This window comes from Octopus bimaculoides, chromosome 20 (genome assembly GCF_046866305.1).
Source record: "Octopus bimaculoides isolate indiv1 chromosome 20, ASM4686630v1, whole genome shotgun sequence".
NCBI lineage: Eukaryota > Metazoa > Mollusca > Cephalopoda > Octopoda > Octopodidae > Octopus > Octopus bimaculoides.
In genome coordinates, this window is record NC_142947.1 from 45,550,336 (window position 1) to 45,567,835 (window position 17,500).

General features: G+C 36.7%; 1 protein-coding gene across 3 annotated transcripts in view; it reads right to left on the reverse strand.

Moving 5' to 3' along the window:
* Nucleotides 1–17,500, reverse strand: part of LOC106870399 (uncharacterized) — an 88,543-nt gene that overhangs the window by 53,108 nt on the left and 17,935 nt on the right. For all 3 annotated transcript variants that reach the window (XR_016237682.1, XM_089338516.1, XM_089338515.1), the window contains exons 11-23: nucleotides 15,623–15,733; nucleotides 14,444–14,554; nucleotides 13,121–13,231; nucleotides 12,053–12,163; nucleotides 11,371–11,481; nucleotides 9,901–10,011; nucleotides 8,702–8,812; nucleotides 7,423–7,533; nucleotides 6,230–6,340; nucleotides 4,565–4,675; nucleotides 2,780–2,890; nucleotides 2,250–2,360; nucleotides 613–723 (exon numbers count right to left, since the gene is read on the reverse strand). Coding sequence is in view for 2 of the 3 variants with exons in the window: in XM_089338516.1 (XP_089194642.1) it covers nucleotides 613–723; nucleotides 2,250–2,360; nucleotides 2,780–2,890; nucleotides 4,565–4,675; nucleotides 6,230–6,340; nucleotides 7,423–7,533; nucleotides 8,702–8,812; nucleotides 9,901–10,011; nucleotides 11,371–11,481; nucleotides 12,053–12,163; nucleotides 13,121–13,231; nucleotides 14,444–14,554; nucleotides 15,623–15,733 (1,443 nt within the window). In the remaining variant the exon portion in view is untranslated. The remainder of the gene's footprint in view (nucleotides 1–612; nucleotides 724–2,249; nucleotides 2,361–2,779; nucleotides 2,891–4,564; nucleotides 4,676–6,229; nucleotides 6,341–7,422; nucleotides 7,534–8,701; nucleotides 8,813–9,900; nucleotides 10,012–11,370; nucleotides 11,482–12,052; nucleotides 12,164–13,120; nucleotides 13,232–14,443; nucleotides 14,555–15,622; nucleotides 15,734–17,500) is intronic.

Consider the following 17,500-nt stretch of genomic DNA (forward strand, 5'->3'; position numbering starts at 1 on the left):
TTCATTATTAGTGATTCCCTTTCAGATCTTTTATATTCACCATGTGTTGATAAATATGGGAATCACAATCAATAAGGGGACTACTAAGGTGCTCCCTGTGGGCCTTAGGACCTTTTCTTAAAAAAAATTCAAGTTCAATGAATTTGTTGGCAATTAAAAGCCAACTCTGCAGAGCGTTTGGTTTTAGGAAGAGCATCCAGCTTTAAAAACCGGGCCAAAAACAGACAGTGAAGCATGGTACAGTCTTCAACCTAACCAACTCCTGTCAAACCGTCTAACCCATATCAGCATAGTAGGCAGATGTTAAATGATGACCATGATGGTGGTGGTGGTGGTCATGTTCATGAACAGTTGATGGTTTTTAGATAATCTTTAATATCAGGATTTGTCTAATTTTCACTTACACAAACATTGCCAGTGAAGAATAACCTTTCTGTCAGCTCGCCACCTTTTGGCACCAGTGGCATTGCAAAGAAAAAAACAACGATAATGATAATGGTAATTAGTTACTTTGTTATTATAATTCTAAGTTCTACCATTTTACCAATGTCTTTAAGACAATTGTAGAAAACCATCAAAGGTTGATGAAATGCTTGTTGTTTATATACTTACACACTGTACATTGCTTTCCAATATAACCTGAAGTACATGAGCAAGTGTAAGTGGTGTTCATACTAGTACAGGCACCTCTGTTTCTGCATGGGGATGAAAAACAGGGATTATCTGAAAAATACACAAAAAGGCAGAAGACATATTATCTTGAGATTATTCACATGAGATCACAGGAAAATTTTAGCTCCAAATTGTATTTTTTATATATTTTTTTTTGTCAGATGGAAAGGGTAGCTTTATTAAGTTCTTGACAAGATGTCACCACAAGGTTGAGTCTGTGTTGTGATGTGGTAGCTTGTTTGCTTCAATGATACTGGGTGCTATTTCTGGCAGAGTAGAAGCTCCTTGTAAGGACTTCCATGTGGGAAAAGGCAAAGGATAAAGGCCAGACTATCATGAAACACCTTTTTCCAGAAGTAAAAATAGGTTTGCATAAAGCCAAACAGCCCAACATACGAAATAGCAAGGGGAGTGACCACACCCACCAGGCACATTTTTCAAATGTGTTATAAAATGTGTAATCAATGAGTTTAAAAATCATTTGGTATGTGTCACGGCACCTTTTATTTATGTGCTTGTTCCCCCTGACTTTAGAATCTTGCTACACCTTGCTTAAGAGAGGAAGGCTTTTCCTGGTGGGAAACATGATGAAGTATAGCAAAATCCAAAAGGAGGGTACAAGTCTTCCAACTGGAAAGAAACAGTAAAGATGGCCCAGAGTTAAGGACAGTGGGGAAAAGTCCTTGATGACTTATGACTCATAAGAAGTGAAGGGCTTAAACTAAACTCCAAGGCTAGTGAGTGTTGAAAGGGGATTTTAAGGGGATCCTGAAACTGGAGGCTTTGTTGTAATGCTTCCAGAACAATGGATTCTGCCAGAGGTACCCAGGGTGCCTGGTGGTGGTGTTAAATGAAATGATAAATTAAGTTTTCCATCTGAGTAGGCCATGGTGGCATTTGAACTCACGACACAAGGAATTGGAACAAATACAGGGAAGATTTTCCCCTTGTGCTCTAACATTGCCAATAGTGTATGTTTGTCATGTATGGGAGAAAGATATACATGTGTACATGTGTATTTATGTATGCATGTACATGCATATATATATATATATATATATATATATATATATAATGTAACTACATGGGGAGTGTTGGCGATTTTTTTCTTCCGTCTTCTTTTTCCTTTGGATTTTCTTGTTTCCTGTTACTGAAGAAGAGCTATGCTCAAAATGTAAAACAACCACTCTTTTCCTTCTCTGTTGATTTTTTTTCTTGTCTTATTCTCCGTTTTTTTTAAATTAACTATTTACTGTACACAAACACGCACCCCTGTCCTTCCAACTTATTTGGAGTACCTAATTCGTGGATTTCTTTCAACCATTGGATTACCTCACCTTATTCATTTAGAGTATGCCATTTCTTCACCTTTGATTGTGAATCATTATATATATATATACATATATATATATATATATATATATATATATATATATATATATATATATATATATACATATACATAGAGAGAGAAAAAAAGAGAGAGCAGGAGATAAATATGTGTATATATATGTATGTATAAATGTACATAAGTGCATGTGTATGAAGAAGATGTAAAGTTAAGAGATGCTACTTACATTCTTCACAGTGGCTGCCAGAGAATCCCATCCGACAGGAACATTCATAGTGTCTTCCTCGACCAATACATTTTCCAAAGTTTTTGCATGGGGATGAGTAACAGGGGTTGTCTGGAAATTTCACAAAGAAAAAAAATGTCAACGATTTGTGAATATTTTTTAATTAGATTTTATCTCTGATAACAAAAGAAATGAAAATACAGATAAATATCTTTCTATCTACTCATCCAGTCATCTTTTCATCTGTCAGTCTATTCCCCTATTTATCCCTCTATTTTCTCCATTACCCTCTCCCTCTCACTCTTTCTCTTCCTCTTGCTCCCCCACTCTTTCTCTCTCATACATGCACACACACACACACTCTCTCTCTCTAATCCACCACTGGTCTCACTATACTTCATAATGGTGCTCCTTCGACTGTTAGGAATCTAGGACCCAAGGCAAAGCCAAGCCAACTACGAAATAGACCAAAAGCAATACAGACCAAAACATGACAGATTTGAAGAAATAAACAAAGCCTCAATACTTACAGTTTGTACATAAGGTTCCACAATAGCCAGGTTCACAGACACATCTGAAGCCATTAGCAACTGTAGCACATTTACCATTGTTTTGACAAGGATTGGAATGGCAGTTGTCAACTGGAAGAGAGAAGAATGGTGGCAGATGAACCAATATGAACAAAGAACGTAAACACTGTGTATATGTGTATATGTGTGAGCATGTGTATATGTGTGTGTGAGCACGTGCATGTGTGTGTGTGAGCATGTGTGTGTGAGTTGGTGTCGCATAAAGAGCACCCATGTCAGCACCAATGTACAAAGCAAACATGCTGGTGCCACATAAAAGAAATACTCTGTGAAGTAGTAGACATTAGGAAAGGTGTCAAGCCTCTGGCTTGACACCTCCTGTCAAACCATCCAGCATGGAAAATAGATGTTCAACAATGATGTATATATATATATGTATGTATATATATATATATATATATATGTATGTATATGCCTGTATATATGCTATTTTGTTAACCACAAGAAAAAAACTTCACAACCTGTTACTCAGAGTTTTGCTTCAATGTTCATCTGAGAGTTGTGGTAAATACAGACTGGTCTCTATTGTTTATTGGTTTAATAAAATCGTATATTACTCTACCTTTTGGTATTCAAATACCATTTTTTCAAACTTGTTTTGCACTTATGTGCTTACTTATGTGTGTGTATGTGTGTGTGGGTGTGTGTGCATACATACACACACACACACGCACACACACACACACATACACACACACACACATATATATATATATACACACATATATGTATGCAGGATGCGATGGATAAATCGTCATCATTTAATATTTTTAATTTCATGCATTGACATTGTTTGTTTATGATTTTGTCAACTACACAGTATAGTAGGATCAGTAAGGCACCATCTGTGAGAAAAACAGCACCATGATGTAATTCACTCTGCTAGAAATTTTGGAAACAACATGCTGTACTGCTTGGCATTCATGTTGGAAGCTCCAATACAAACAGATGGTGAACACACAGAACAATCGTTGGCTTGCTGTGTCCCCAAAACATGTACCAGGAGTGATAAAAATCAAACATCCAGTCAACATCATGGTATTTGGAGTGATCATTAGTGATGGTGACGTTATGCCTCCATTCATCTTCCCACACAACCTCACACTCAACACGGAGGCCTACATCAAGTGCCTGGTGGAGGCAGAGCTGCTCTGGGTGAAGATGGTGGCTGCTGGAAGACCCTATGTCTGGCAACAGGACTCTGCACCATGCCAAATGAGCAGGAGAACCCAGTCATGACTGTCAGACAATTTCTGTGACCATACCACCCCTAACATCTGGCCACCTAACTCCCCAGACTGCAACCCCCTTGATTATTATGTGTGGGGCACAGTTGAGTGAGAGACCAACAAAACTCCTTGTAACACCAAAGATGAACCAAAGGCAAGGGTTATGGCAGCATTCACCAACTTAAACAAGGAGACCATCCAGAAGAGTTGCAGGAGATTCCAAAGTCATCTGGAAGCTGTGGTTGAAGCCAATGGCGATTTTATTGAATAAATTTACTCTTTAGTATTTCAAGATATTTTGATATAATTTTGGTAAATATATCTTTAAAATGAGATGTCAGTGTTATTTTCAATTTTGGGTAATTTAGATGACAATATATTCACCACACCCTGTGTATATATATATATATATATATATATGAAACTGTTGTCTGAGATGTGTATATATATATATATACATGAATAAAGTGACAGAAATCAGGATAAAGGAACTTACAGTTTGTGCAATGAACTCCAGAGAAACCATTCACACAGGTACAATGATATTTAACGCCATCATTGGTACATGTTCCACCATTCTTACAAGGATTAGACAGACAAGGATTGACTGCAATGGAAGAGATAAAAGAGAAGATTTTTTTTAAATCCAAAAAGTCAAAGAAACAGAAAAAAATAATATGGTGAATATTTCAAAGAATTTGTTTATCATTTGTTTGGAATTTTTTTTTTTATAGAAAGAATTATTGGATGAGATTTATGGATTGGAAGAAGAATTTGGTCATAGTTGTCCTGGTTCTTTAAGGTGGCCAGCTAGCAGAACCATTCGCACATCTGATAAAATGCTTAGTGGTATTTTTGCTTGTCTTTATGTTCTGAATTCAAATTCCACCAAGGTTGACTTTGCCTTTCATCCTTTTGGGGTCAATGAATTAAGTACCAATCAAGAACTGGGGTCAATGTAATAAACTTACCCATCTACCCAAACATGCTGGCCTTGTGCCAAAAATTTGAAACTATTTGTTCTGATTCTTTACATTCTGAGATTAAATCCTGCTGAGGTCAGATTTGATTTTCATCCTTCTAAGACTGACAAGAGTATGCGATATATGCAGGGCTGGATTAAGACCCGTTAAGGCCCTAAGCACTTAAAAGATTTTGGTTCCCCCATAAAAGATTATGTAATTCTTAAAATATAAACAATAACAAACGATAAAATCAATTTTTATTTTTCTAAACGAAACAAAACAGTAAGAGGGAAAATAATGTTTATTTTTGTATACTTCCACTTTATTTATATTTGAAAAGTTACCTCCTACTTTTTTGAATTGCTAAGTCTTTGATCAAATCCTCAAAATTAATCTTAGGTAACACATCTGCATCTATACTTAGCAGACATAAAGGCATCCCGAACATTATTTTAGCAAAGTTTAAAGTGATTTCTTTTGTGCCATAAACAATTTACCATTTCTGTGGTGCTCCCTCCTTTCTTTGATGCCATAAGCACATGCTTATTTTGCGTACCGCTTAATCCAGAGCTTTGATATATGAGGAGCTTATTTTCAAAACCAGTGTAAGAACAAATTTGGTCAATTTCATGATAACCATTAAAACGCAATCTGCAAGCTGTTGGCTTTACGCACATGAAATTTTTTTCAGTCAAACTGGGACAGGTGCCATATAGACAATAGGCAAATCTTAGTCTTCCAATCAAAATCAGATATATTCAAGTTGTTTTAAATAATTACCATATTTTAATGTGTACACGGAACCCTTTTTTGTCAAAAAGTAGGTGAAAAAAATATGAGAATTTCTTATCCATGGTTAGTATCATATTCCCTTACAAAACCATTTTTCTAAATTTTAAGCCCCAAAATTAGGGTTAAAATATGGTACTAAAAATTCATTCTGATGCATATATCTGGTTTTGAAAGTAAGCTCATCATACAGGCTGCAGTATATGCTGCAGTATATGGTGCAGTATATGCTGCAGTATATGGTGGTGACTGTGATGTATAAGTTGTGATATGTATTGTAGGGTTGGGTGGTGATTGTGTTGTAGAGTAGGTGATGTACAGGTTATGTTATAACTGTTGTATCTATGGAAACAGAAACAAACAAAAGTGAAACAGAAAGACAAGAAAAACAGAAATGGGATACTTACATTCTTCACATTTCTGACCAGTGCTGCCAGTTGGGCAAATACATAAAAATGAGTTGCCATTAGATATACAGGTACCACCGTTGAAACAGGGGTTTGGATCACAAACATTGACTGAAAAGAGGAAGAACAGTGAAGTTTAGTTGATATGCTAACAATGTGATTAAAAGACAATGGAATTTGGGGATATTTTTGTAGGGCTTCTTTCTGTATGGATGGGAAAAGTTGAGAAAGAAATTTTTCCTCATATGTTATATTCAAAATGGACAGAGATATGGTGCTAATGCTGTAGGAGGATTCTTATTTTTATAGAACGCTGCCTTATAGGCGCAGGAGTGGCTGTGTGGTAAGTAGCTTGCTTACCAACCACATGGTTTCGGGTTCAGTCCCACTGTGTGGCACCCTGGGCAAGTGACTTCTACTGTAGCCTCGGCCCGACCAAAGCCTTGTGAGTGGATTTGGTAGACGGAAACTGAAAGAAGCCAGTCGTATATATGTATATGTATATATATATATGTGTGTCTGTGTTTGTCCCCCCAACATCGCTTGACAACCGTTACTGGTATGTTTACGTCCCCGTAACTTACAAAGAATAAGTCCTGGGGTCGATTTGCTCGACTAAAAGGCAGTGCTCCAGCATGGCCACAGTCAAATGACTGAAACAAGTTAAACAGTTATAGATAGATAGATAGATAGATAGATAGATAGATAGATAGATAGATAGATAGATAGATACTTAGATAGATAGATAGATAGATAGATAGACAGACAGACAGACAGACAGACAGGTAAGTAGGTAGGTAGGTAGGTAGGTAGGTAGGTAGGTAGGTAGGTAGGTAGGTAGACTAGACAGACAGACAGACGACAGACAAACAGACGACAGACAAACAGACAGACGGACAGACATAGACAGACAGACATAGACAGACAGACATAGACAGACAGACATAGACAGACAGACATAGACAGACAGACATAGACAGACAGACATAGACAGACAGACATAGACAGACAGACACCACACACATACACACACACACACACACACACGGATATGCATACATACATATGCATTTCAATAAACACATGTATTGTCCGTTCATCCATGCATACAGGCTTGTGGACAGACGGACGGATGGACGGACAAAGCCGAGAGTGGAGACAAGCAAAAAGATTAAATATTTGGTGGTACGAACTTTCAGAACAAAGGTCTCCTTCGTACCCAGGACTGCAAATACATTGGAACCTGTTGCCAATCATCATGCAGGTACCACCATTCTGGCAGGGAAGAGAATAACAGACATTGACTGGAAAAGACAAAATATAAAAATGGTCAGTTTATAAAACAAAGAGAAGGAAACAAATAGACATCAAAATTTTTTATTTGATACTACTACTACTACTACTACTACTACTACTAAGAACTGTGATCGTCATGGTAAAAAAAAATGGGGAAAACATACTCAAAACATTATGTAAAATAACAACCATCACTGAAAAGACATTTATAGACAGCCTAGGTTCTGTACTAAATTCTCTTTGTTCTGATTGGTTGATCTGTTTTCAGTTCGGCCAGATTTTAGCAGAAGTTTTTCTAATTCTCTCCATATTTGAAATTCAGCTGAGAATAAAAACACTAAGAAACCAGAGAAGTGGTCTTAATACTTTTAATCTTTGTCTTCAACAAGTCTCTCGGATGTTCTTATCCATGACTGTGTTGTCTTCCCATCATCTTGTAGGTCTCCCTACTGGTCTCTTCCTATCTCCTGGATCCCACTTGAGAACTACATGGATCTGCCTTGCAATGTGCCTGGCCCAGTAGCACTTGTGCCTTCAGTGTTCTGTGACCACATCATTCACTTCACTTTATTTTTGAAATACCTCAATTCAGACACTCTCCATGAATATCCATGTCATAGCCATTTGTGGTTCTTCCTTTTCTGTAGTAGCTGGCATCTCACAAGAGCGCAAGTAGGGTGTTCCTATTGAAGGGATTTGCACATCAGGTCTTGTGCAGCTGTACTTAGAGCACAACTTTTATCAAGGTAAACACCATCCACTCTGTTCTTACTCACAATGGGACTTCAGCATTCATGCCTTGACAGATGGATAATGGATCACCTAATAAACTTTAAAATAAATTCCCCCACATATATGTACAAATGTTATTTATAAATAAAGTTGTCTTCTTGTGCAAAACACTTCATTTACCATTATTCAGTGCTCACTTCCACATCTAACACGTGACACTCTGTACACCTGTTCAGGTTAATGGAAGGAGTGAACTAATGTAAACTACACACCTTTGGTTGCTGTAAACAAATCATCTGTGTAGATCTTTAGTAAGAAATTGCAGAACCCTCACCTGTCGCATACGGCAAGAGAGTTCGCAATTTATAAAGTAATTGACAGATAGATATATCAATAGACTAATAGGAAAATAACATTTATTATAATGAATACATTTATACTCACAGTATTCACAATTACTGCCACTGTAACCTGAGGAACATTCACAGTGGTAAGCGTATTCTTTAGCAACACATTTCCCACCATTTCTGCAAGGTTTCGTCGAACAGTAATCATCTGGAAATTAAAAAATAAACATTTACATTTAACAAAATATTTTTTTTTTTCAATTAATATAGGGTTAGGAGCAAATTTTGTAAAGAAGGGTCATCACTGACTAGACAAACTCCAGTATATTATTAGCCCAATAACAAAATTCAATTGGTCAAATTAATCTCATAAGGACTTGCTTATCAAAAGAATTAAACATTGTATTGCATTTAGTCCATGCTCTAAAAGTAGCAGTCCTGGCCCCTTATATTTTTTTAAATTACAACAGTCAAGATACAAGAGGCACTGCTGGTGACCTTTTCAGATATTCTTCCTACACAAGTGTGTGATTATTGTGACACCCAACTGACACCCAACCAGAACATTTGAATGTTAAACCTGAGCTAAAAGGCTTTGTTGGTGCAACTAGGGCCATCTCAACAATATTATAGTTCTCCTGACAAAGCATATGGAGATTAGCAACAGGCTTCTTGGTCCATGAGACTTCCAGACTAAGAAAATTCACTGTGGCCTGTAGTATTTATTTATTGGCAGCATATCACACTGTATATAAATTAGCAAAGAGCTCTTAGATGTGTGGGGGCCCCAAGCAAATCAATGCATTATGGCCTGTTCCTTTTTATTCACAACAAACCATAACTTATTTAGATGAGCAATGCGATCATGGGGCCTCTGGGCAAATCCACTTGAGTCTATAATAGTTATTTATTGGCAACAAACCATAGATTGTCAAGGGGTTCCTAGACTTGGCGGGCCTATAGAATCTATTAGGGCCTCTAAAATTTATTAGGGCCTCTAGAATCCATTTGGGTGTACAGAATTTATTGACAACAAACCACCACAGACATAGATTGTAATTGGGTTCTCAGACATGAGGGACCTGTGAACAATGACTCTGTGTGCCAATCTTTTAAGACAATGAAGGGCGCCACCAAAAATCAACAGAAGCCATGGAAAAGTTACAGAAATATGAACAGAACACAAAAAAATGAAAAATAAGAAGAAAAAAATAGTTAGCCAGTGGGAAAAGAAAAGATTTAGAATGGTCAATGGGCTATTTATTCTGCTGGAAAGTTACAAAAATTCCTACTTACAGATTTCGCATTGGTCTCCTTTGAAGCCAATTTGACAGATACATGTGTAAACAGAGCCTTTCTTTATACAAACTCCACCATTTCTGCAAGGCTGTTTATTGCAAACATCAACTATAAAAGATTAAATGAAGAAAACCACAAAATTAGAAGAATTTAATAAAACGTTGATTCATTTGAGGTCACCAAGGAAACGTGGCTTGTGTTGAATTTCTTGAAGCTGAATGTTATTCCTGACACCAATACATCCAAGACCACCCCTCCTGGTTCTATAATACAAACTTCTTGTTTTAAACTGATCTAAATTGAAACCATCCATCAAAATTTCATATTAACTCTCCTGTTTTAACCGTTTTGTTACTGTATTTATTTTGAGATACTCCATGTTTCTTTCAATTAATTTTAAATATAACAAAGAATTTAGTAAAATAATTTTGTTATCGTTAAGCTAGTGTTAGGAACATAAATTGTAACTAAGATTTGGTAGAAGATTTTAATTCAGAACTTTTGGAAACAAGACATTTGTACTACAGAGCTAGAGGCAGTTTCAGGTAGGTTGGTGTCAAAAGGGTTAAGAATTGTTTCTCCATTATATATTTTAACCCTTTTGTTACCATATTTCTGTTGGGATGCTCTGCGTTTCATCCAATTAATTTTGAATATAACAAAGAATTTAGTAAAATAATTTCGTTATCATTAAACTTTTGTTAGGAACATAAATTGTGACTAAGGTTTGGTGGAAGATTTTAATTCAAAACTTATGAAAACATGACATTTGTACTCAGAGCCAGAACCGGTTTCAGCCAGGTTGGAAAGAGTTAAATGTCAGCTTAATAACAACAAAGATATCTTATTAAATGTTTCATTATTTTCAAGCCTAATTAAAACAATTGCAACAGAGAAATGGTAACAAAAGGATTAAAGTGATCTAAATTAAAACCTTCCATTAAATTCTATGTTAACCTATGTTCTAAGTATGCAACATCATCATCATCATCATCTTATCATAATCATCATTTAACATCTGTTTTCCAAGTTGGCATGGGTTGGATGGCTTGAGAAGGGATGGTTAGACAAAAGACTACACCAGGCTTTGCAGTCTGTTTTGGCAGGGTTTTTACATCTGAATGCCCTTCCTAACGCTAACCACTCTACAGTGTGGACTGGATGCACCGGCACTGGCAGGGCCACCAAACAGCTTGCAAGGCAAAGATCCTTTGAGAAGTGGCGGGGGGGGGGGGGCACTGAAGGAGATGGTTTTGTGCCAGGTGAAGAGAAGTTAGAGTGTGACAGAGGGATAAAAACAGGTGTCTTGCTGCAGAGGAGATACATGGTTAACCGGTAACCATGTAACATTGGAAATAATCTGGGCTGAGGACAGACTATAACTGAGAATGACATTGGGGTGGTTAGGAACGCGGGTGCTAGTGGGGTGGGAAGATGTAGAAGTGAGAAGATGTCATTGCTACTTACAGACGTTGCAGTGATTGTCAATGTATCCAATGGGACAGATGCAAGTATAGTCATTGCCAACGTTGAGGCAGGTACCACTGTTCATGCAGGGAGAAGAGACACAAGCATTATCTGGAAAGGAATGGAAAATACAATGTTACTAGTGAGAATATTCCTTTATTAATTACTCATTATAAACATAGAATATGAAGAACACAAACATATGTGTGTGTGTGCATGTAGATGTATATATGCATGTGTGTGTGTTAGAGAGAGGCAGAGATAGATAGATAGATAGACAGATTGTCTGTCCTTGTTTGTCCCCTCTATGTTTAGCCCCTTGTGGGCTATAAAGAAATAAGATAGATAGATAGATAGATAGATAGATAGATAGATAGATAGATAGATAGGTAGGTAGGTAGATAGATAGATAGATAGATAGATAGATAGATAGATACATAGATAGATACATAGATAGATAGATAGACAGACAGACAGACAGAAGAGATAGATAAGACAGACAGATAGATAGATAGATAGATAGAGAGAGAGAGAGAGAGAGAGAGAAACAGACAGACAGACAGACAGACAGACAGATAGATATGTATATACATAAGTATGCCTGTGTATGTGTTTGTGTGACCTTAAAGACCATTATATTAATGAATTCATAGACGTTGGCATATGTAGAATTTGTACTTACAAACGTTGCATCGATGACCAGTGAAGCCAGATGGACAGTCACATTGGAAAGTATACTCGAAGGTTTTGCAGGTTCCACCATTCAAACAAGGTGAGTTGAAGCAGGCATTGACTGTGGAACGTGAATAAATAAGAAATTCAAATGAAATTGAATGCTAACACACTTTTTGGTATCTCTTTAAAAAAATGTCAAACTCATACCAATATGGACATTAAAAGCAGAGATAAAAAATCCTGAATATTATTTTGGCAAGTTTCAAGCGATTTCTTTTGTGCTGTAAACCATTTACCATTTCTGCGGTGCCCCCTCCTTCCCTTGATGCCCTAAGCATATACTTATTTTGCTTAACGGTTAATCCAGTGCTGCTTTATTTACAGGGCTTTTGTGACTGACAGATGTGCAAAAAGGACGAAAGTATCCACAGACTAGGGACCTAAGGAGATCTCATCTGTTTCTCCAGACCAATTGACAGAACAATTCAGATCTTTAGAGGGTGAATTGTAAGCACGTACCTACAATTCCAAATGCACAGGGTGGTTGGGTTTGTTGGCTGCCCCAACAGAGGGCAACCTGTAATGCCACATGGTGGACTTAAGTTTGCTACTCAAGCAGGCCATGGAGGGATTCGAACTCAGAATGCAAAAGCAATGGAAGAAACAACCACAAGGAATCTATTACGATGTCCTTGTAACTCCAGTAATTCCACTGGTCTGGAATGGTACTTTTGTGTCTCAACTTCCAAAGGGGCAAAAGGTAAAGCTAATGGTGATGACGACAATGACAACATCAACAACGGTGATGAAGGCAACAACAATGACAACGATGATGATGATGATGATGATGATATCATCATCATCATGGAGGTGGTGGTGGTAGCAGTGGTCGTGGTGATGCTGGTGATAATGATGGTGATGATGATGATGATGATGAGAGTGATGATAATGATGACGACAATGATAACATCAACAACGGTAATGAAGGCAACAACAATGATAACAATGATGGTGATGATGATGATGATGATGATGTTGAATTTGAAAGACTTCGCCAGAACGTAAAACTACTCACAATTTTCACAATGTTCCCCGCTATATTGGTAAGAACATCTACAGGTGTAACCACTGCCACGGTTGGTACAGGTACCACCATGCTTACAGGGGCTGTTTTCACAGTAGTTACCTGAAAGAGAGAGAGAGAGAGAGAGAGACTAAGTAGTTTGATGCATAAAGCGATTGAGCATACAATAACAGTAAAAAATTTGGGGCACAAGTCTAGCAATCTTAACGGTTGGGCTTAAATGGATTGCCTTGACCTTAGTGCTTGGTTGGTATTTATTTTATTGACCCAGAAGTAATGAAAGACGAAGTCAGCCTTGGTAGCATTTGAACTCAGAATGTTAAACCAGAAGAAATGCTGCTTAGCATTTTGTCCATTGTGCCGACGATTCTGTTAGCTTTCTGAGTAAAATGGATGTAGAGTGGGAGGAGATGGAGGGAGGGAGATGGAAGGAGGGAGATGGAAGGAGGGAGAGCAAGAGAGACAGAGGGAGGGGGAGTGAGATGGAGTGAGAAACAGAGAGAGGGAGGAAGGGAGAAAGAGATGGAGGGAGAGAGAAAGAGAAGCGGGGAGATAGACAGAGAGAGAAAGAGGGAGAGAAAGAGAGTGAAAGTGAGGGAGAGAGAGAAAGAGAGCAAAAATAAGAGAGAGGAACTATTGTCTTTCGTTTTCCATGTCATCAATTATTTTTATAATTGGTATAACATTAAACTGCATCTGGTGGTGAGGCTCCAGCTTGGGAGTTCAGAAGTCAGTGGGGTAATCACAGAGTTATTTCTTTGTCTCCACTCTTCTCAGTTCTGCTCTGGTCCAGGCTAGCAGCACCTGTTAAGGGCCTCAGTTAGGGGTCAAATAGCAGAAAATGGTCCTGTGACTGAGGTATACAGGAGTTGGAAGAGGGTTGATCCCTACCCATGTGTTACACAGACAAAGAAACAAGGATCTTAAAATCCAGACCGATACTTTTTAAGTACTCTGGGGCCAACTAGATCAACCAGTGAGAAACATTAGATTCTGCACGACTGGTTTAGGTGTATCTCTCAATGTTGATGTGTCTCCTCAGGTGATTTCAAGAGGCATCTCGTTAAAATAAACTTTGTTTCATACAACTTATTACTGCATGCACGTGCGTGTCTGTATGTATGTGCATGTGGGTGTGCACATGTGTATGTGTGTTTGAGTATGTGTGCGCATGCGCATGTGTATGGAAATATATAGTAAGAATTTGTATTCTAATCACTTATATATGCTTATATAAGAGAGAGAGAGAGAGAGAGAGAGAGAGAGAGAGAGAGAGAGAGAGAGAGTGAGAGAGATAATAAATGTAGTACTTACGTGTCTCACAAGTGGGACCAGTGTAGGTAGAAATACAGTTACATCTAAAGGTTTTGCCAACCACATAGCAAGTTCCAGAATTTTTACAGGGACCATCAGAGCAATAATCAACTGGAAAAGTAAGAACAAGTTTAAAACATCTGTAAGACGTTGGATGTCTTGCAAACAAGTTATCTGTTACTGAAGCACATTTGCATTGAAAAGACACTATTTTATATAAATAATAGTTGCTATATTTCATTTACTAATTGCCATCCCTGAAGAGTGAAGGGTTATAAAATCAGACTGTTACCTAACACTCTGTTGAGCCTCTAATGCAAAACCAGTTGGAAAGATTGGCCATAATGGATACATACTATTGTACACTTTAATCAATCAATGAATCAGTATGTATGTATATATATATATATATATATATATATATATATTATTTTGTTTAAAAGAGTTCCAACACTGTCTGTTTTTTATGTTTTATTTATATTCCTGCAGAACTAATGTGGGGTATAGAATATGGAATATACAATATATAATATAATATACAATATACAATATAAAATAAAATAAAATAAAAATGGATGGCACCATGAAAGAAAGTATTGAATGTAGATGAAATATTGAGTGTTCAATATAAAGGATCAAATATATAAATATATAAATATAAATATATAAAGGCGACTCAAGTTTCAGGGCTATTTCCCTTCGTCATGGCCGGTATGACATATATATATATATATATATATATATATATATATATATATAATGATATTTTAAAATCCATGGCAACATACATATTCACTGATTCTGTCACATCATCAATGTATCATATCTGAAAAAGAGGCACACTACAAAGCATAGAGGTGAAGAGTTACATTTGTTATAGGCTTTAGAGTTTGATGAGATGCTCACAAGGCCAAAGCCTTCATGGATGCGAAACCATTGGTCACTCTATGACCGAACATTAACTTTATTACTTTAATATATATCCATATATATAAGAGAAAGAGAGGATAGATAGATAGATAGACAGACAGACAGATAGATAGATAGATAGATAGATAGATAGATAGATAGAGGAACACAGATATATTTTCCTTAAGGTGAGAGAATCATATTATTCACACACACACACACACACATATGAAATATGAGTGAAATAATACAAAAAATGCATTAACTTACATGTAGAGCAGTCAGTACCAAGATAACCGGGTCTACATCTACATGTGTAAGAAACATCAGTGGTCATACAGCTTCCACCATTGAGGCAAGGATTTGAGTAACAGAAGTCGACTGTGAAGCAATATAAAACCATCATTAATCATTAATCATAACAAAACAACAATGATGCACTTTGATGAAACAAAAAAACAATGATTTGTATCAGAAAAATTGAAACCGGTTCAGAAACATTGAAATCGGTTCAGAAACATTGAAACCGGTTCAGAAACATTGAAACCGGTTCAGAAACATTGAAACCGGTTCAGAAACATTGAAACCGGTTCAGAAACATTGAAACCGGTTCAGAAACATTGAAACCGCTTCAGAAACATTGAAACCGGTTCAGAAACATTGAAACCGGTTCAGAAACATTGAAACCTTATAATATTCATCCTGTGTTCTGGCACCAATGCACCTAAAACCATTTTTTCCTTTTTTTTATTCCTTTCATGTCTATAACTTTTACGTCCTTCCATTGTACTACTTTATCTACCACATCCTTTTTGACCCCTTTCAATAAAGCGCAAACAAACCATGTGGGAAGGTCGTTTTGCAGTTTTTTGTGACTGTTGTTCTTTTTTCTTTTTTGTGTCAGAGTGGAATGGGTGGGTTTGGTGTCTGCCCCAGGAAACATTGTTTCCAGACACAGAACACTTGTGTCACATAGCCAACTGGAAACAATGTTTCCTGGGGCTAAATAGCAGTAGCATTCTTCCCTTTCCTGGGACTTCCACATTAAGTTGGCAACAAACCATCACTTTATCATGCTGCTACTGTATAAGTCTCTGTCTGAGAGATTTAGAAAATGCAATATTTCTAATTTCAAGGTTATTTTATTGAATTCTTCATTATTTAAAAAATTAATTGAAACATTCTTTTTTTCTTTCATTCTTTTACTTGTTTCAGCCATTTAACTGCGATCATGCTGGAGCACCACCTTAAAGGGTTTTTTAGTCGAAGAAATTGACACAGAGGTTTATTCTTTGTAAGCCTAGTAGTTATTTTATCAGGCCCTTTTGCTGAACCACTAAGTTACAGGGATGTAAACACACCAACAGTGGTTGTCAAGCAATGGTGGGGGGACAAACACAGACACAAAGGCACACACAATATATATATATATATATATATATATATATATATATATATATATATATATATATATATATATATATATATATATATATATATATATACACACACACAACAGACTCAGTTTCTGTCTACCAAATCCACTTACAAGGCTTTGGTCAGCCCACGGCTAGTAGGAGACAATTGCCCAAAGTGCCATGCAATAGAACTGAACCTGGGACCATGTGGTTGGGAAGCAAGCTTCTTACCAGACAGCCACACCTAATAATATATTTCAGCAAAAATATAGTAACCAAAAGTTAATAATGACAAAGTTGTTTTAGTAAATTCTTCATTGATTCCAAAATAAATTGCAATGAAGGCAGAGTATTATTTCAGCTGAAATATACAAGACATGATTTAGCTTCAAGATCTTTCCCTCATATTTAGCCTAATCCTTTTAATAAAAATCTACTTTGCCCCTGGTTCAATGATGCAAACTTTCTATAAAAACTGATTCTAAAATTTAAAACAAGATAAAATCTTTATAAGAATTTATCAAGTAGTCAGCATGGAAAACCTTGAAGGTTGCATTTCCTCGTGTTTGGTATGTTGTGTATTTATGGTAGTTTTGACTTTAAGAGTCCCTAACAGGGTGAGGCATTTATGTGTAGAAATGCCCTTAATATATATAAACTGATTCTAAATTTAAAAAACCTTTCATCAAAATTCACACTTTTTGAAGAAATCTCAGAATATATATATATA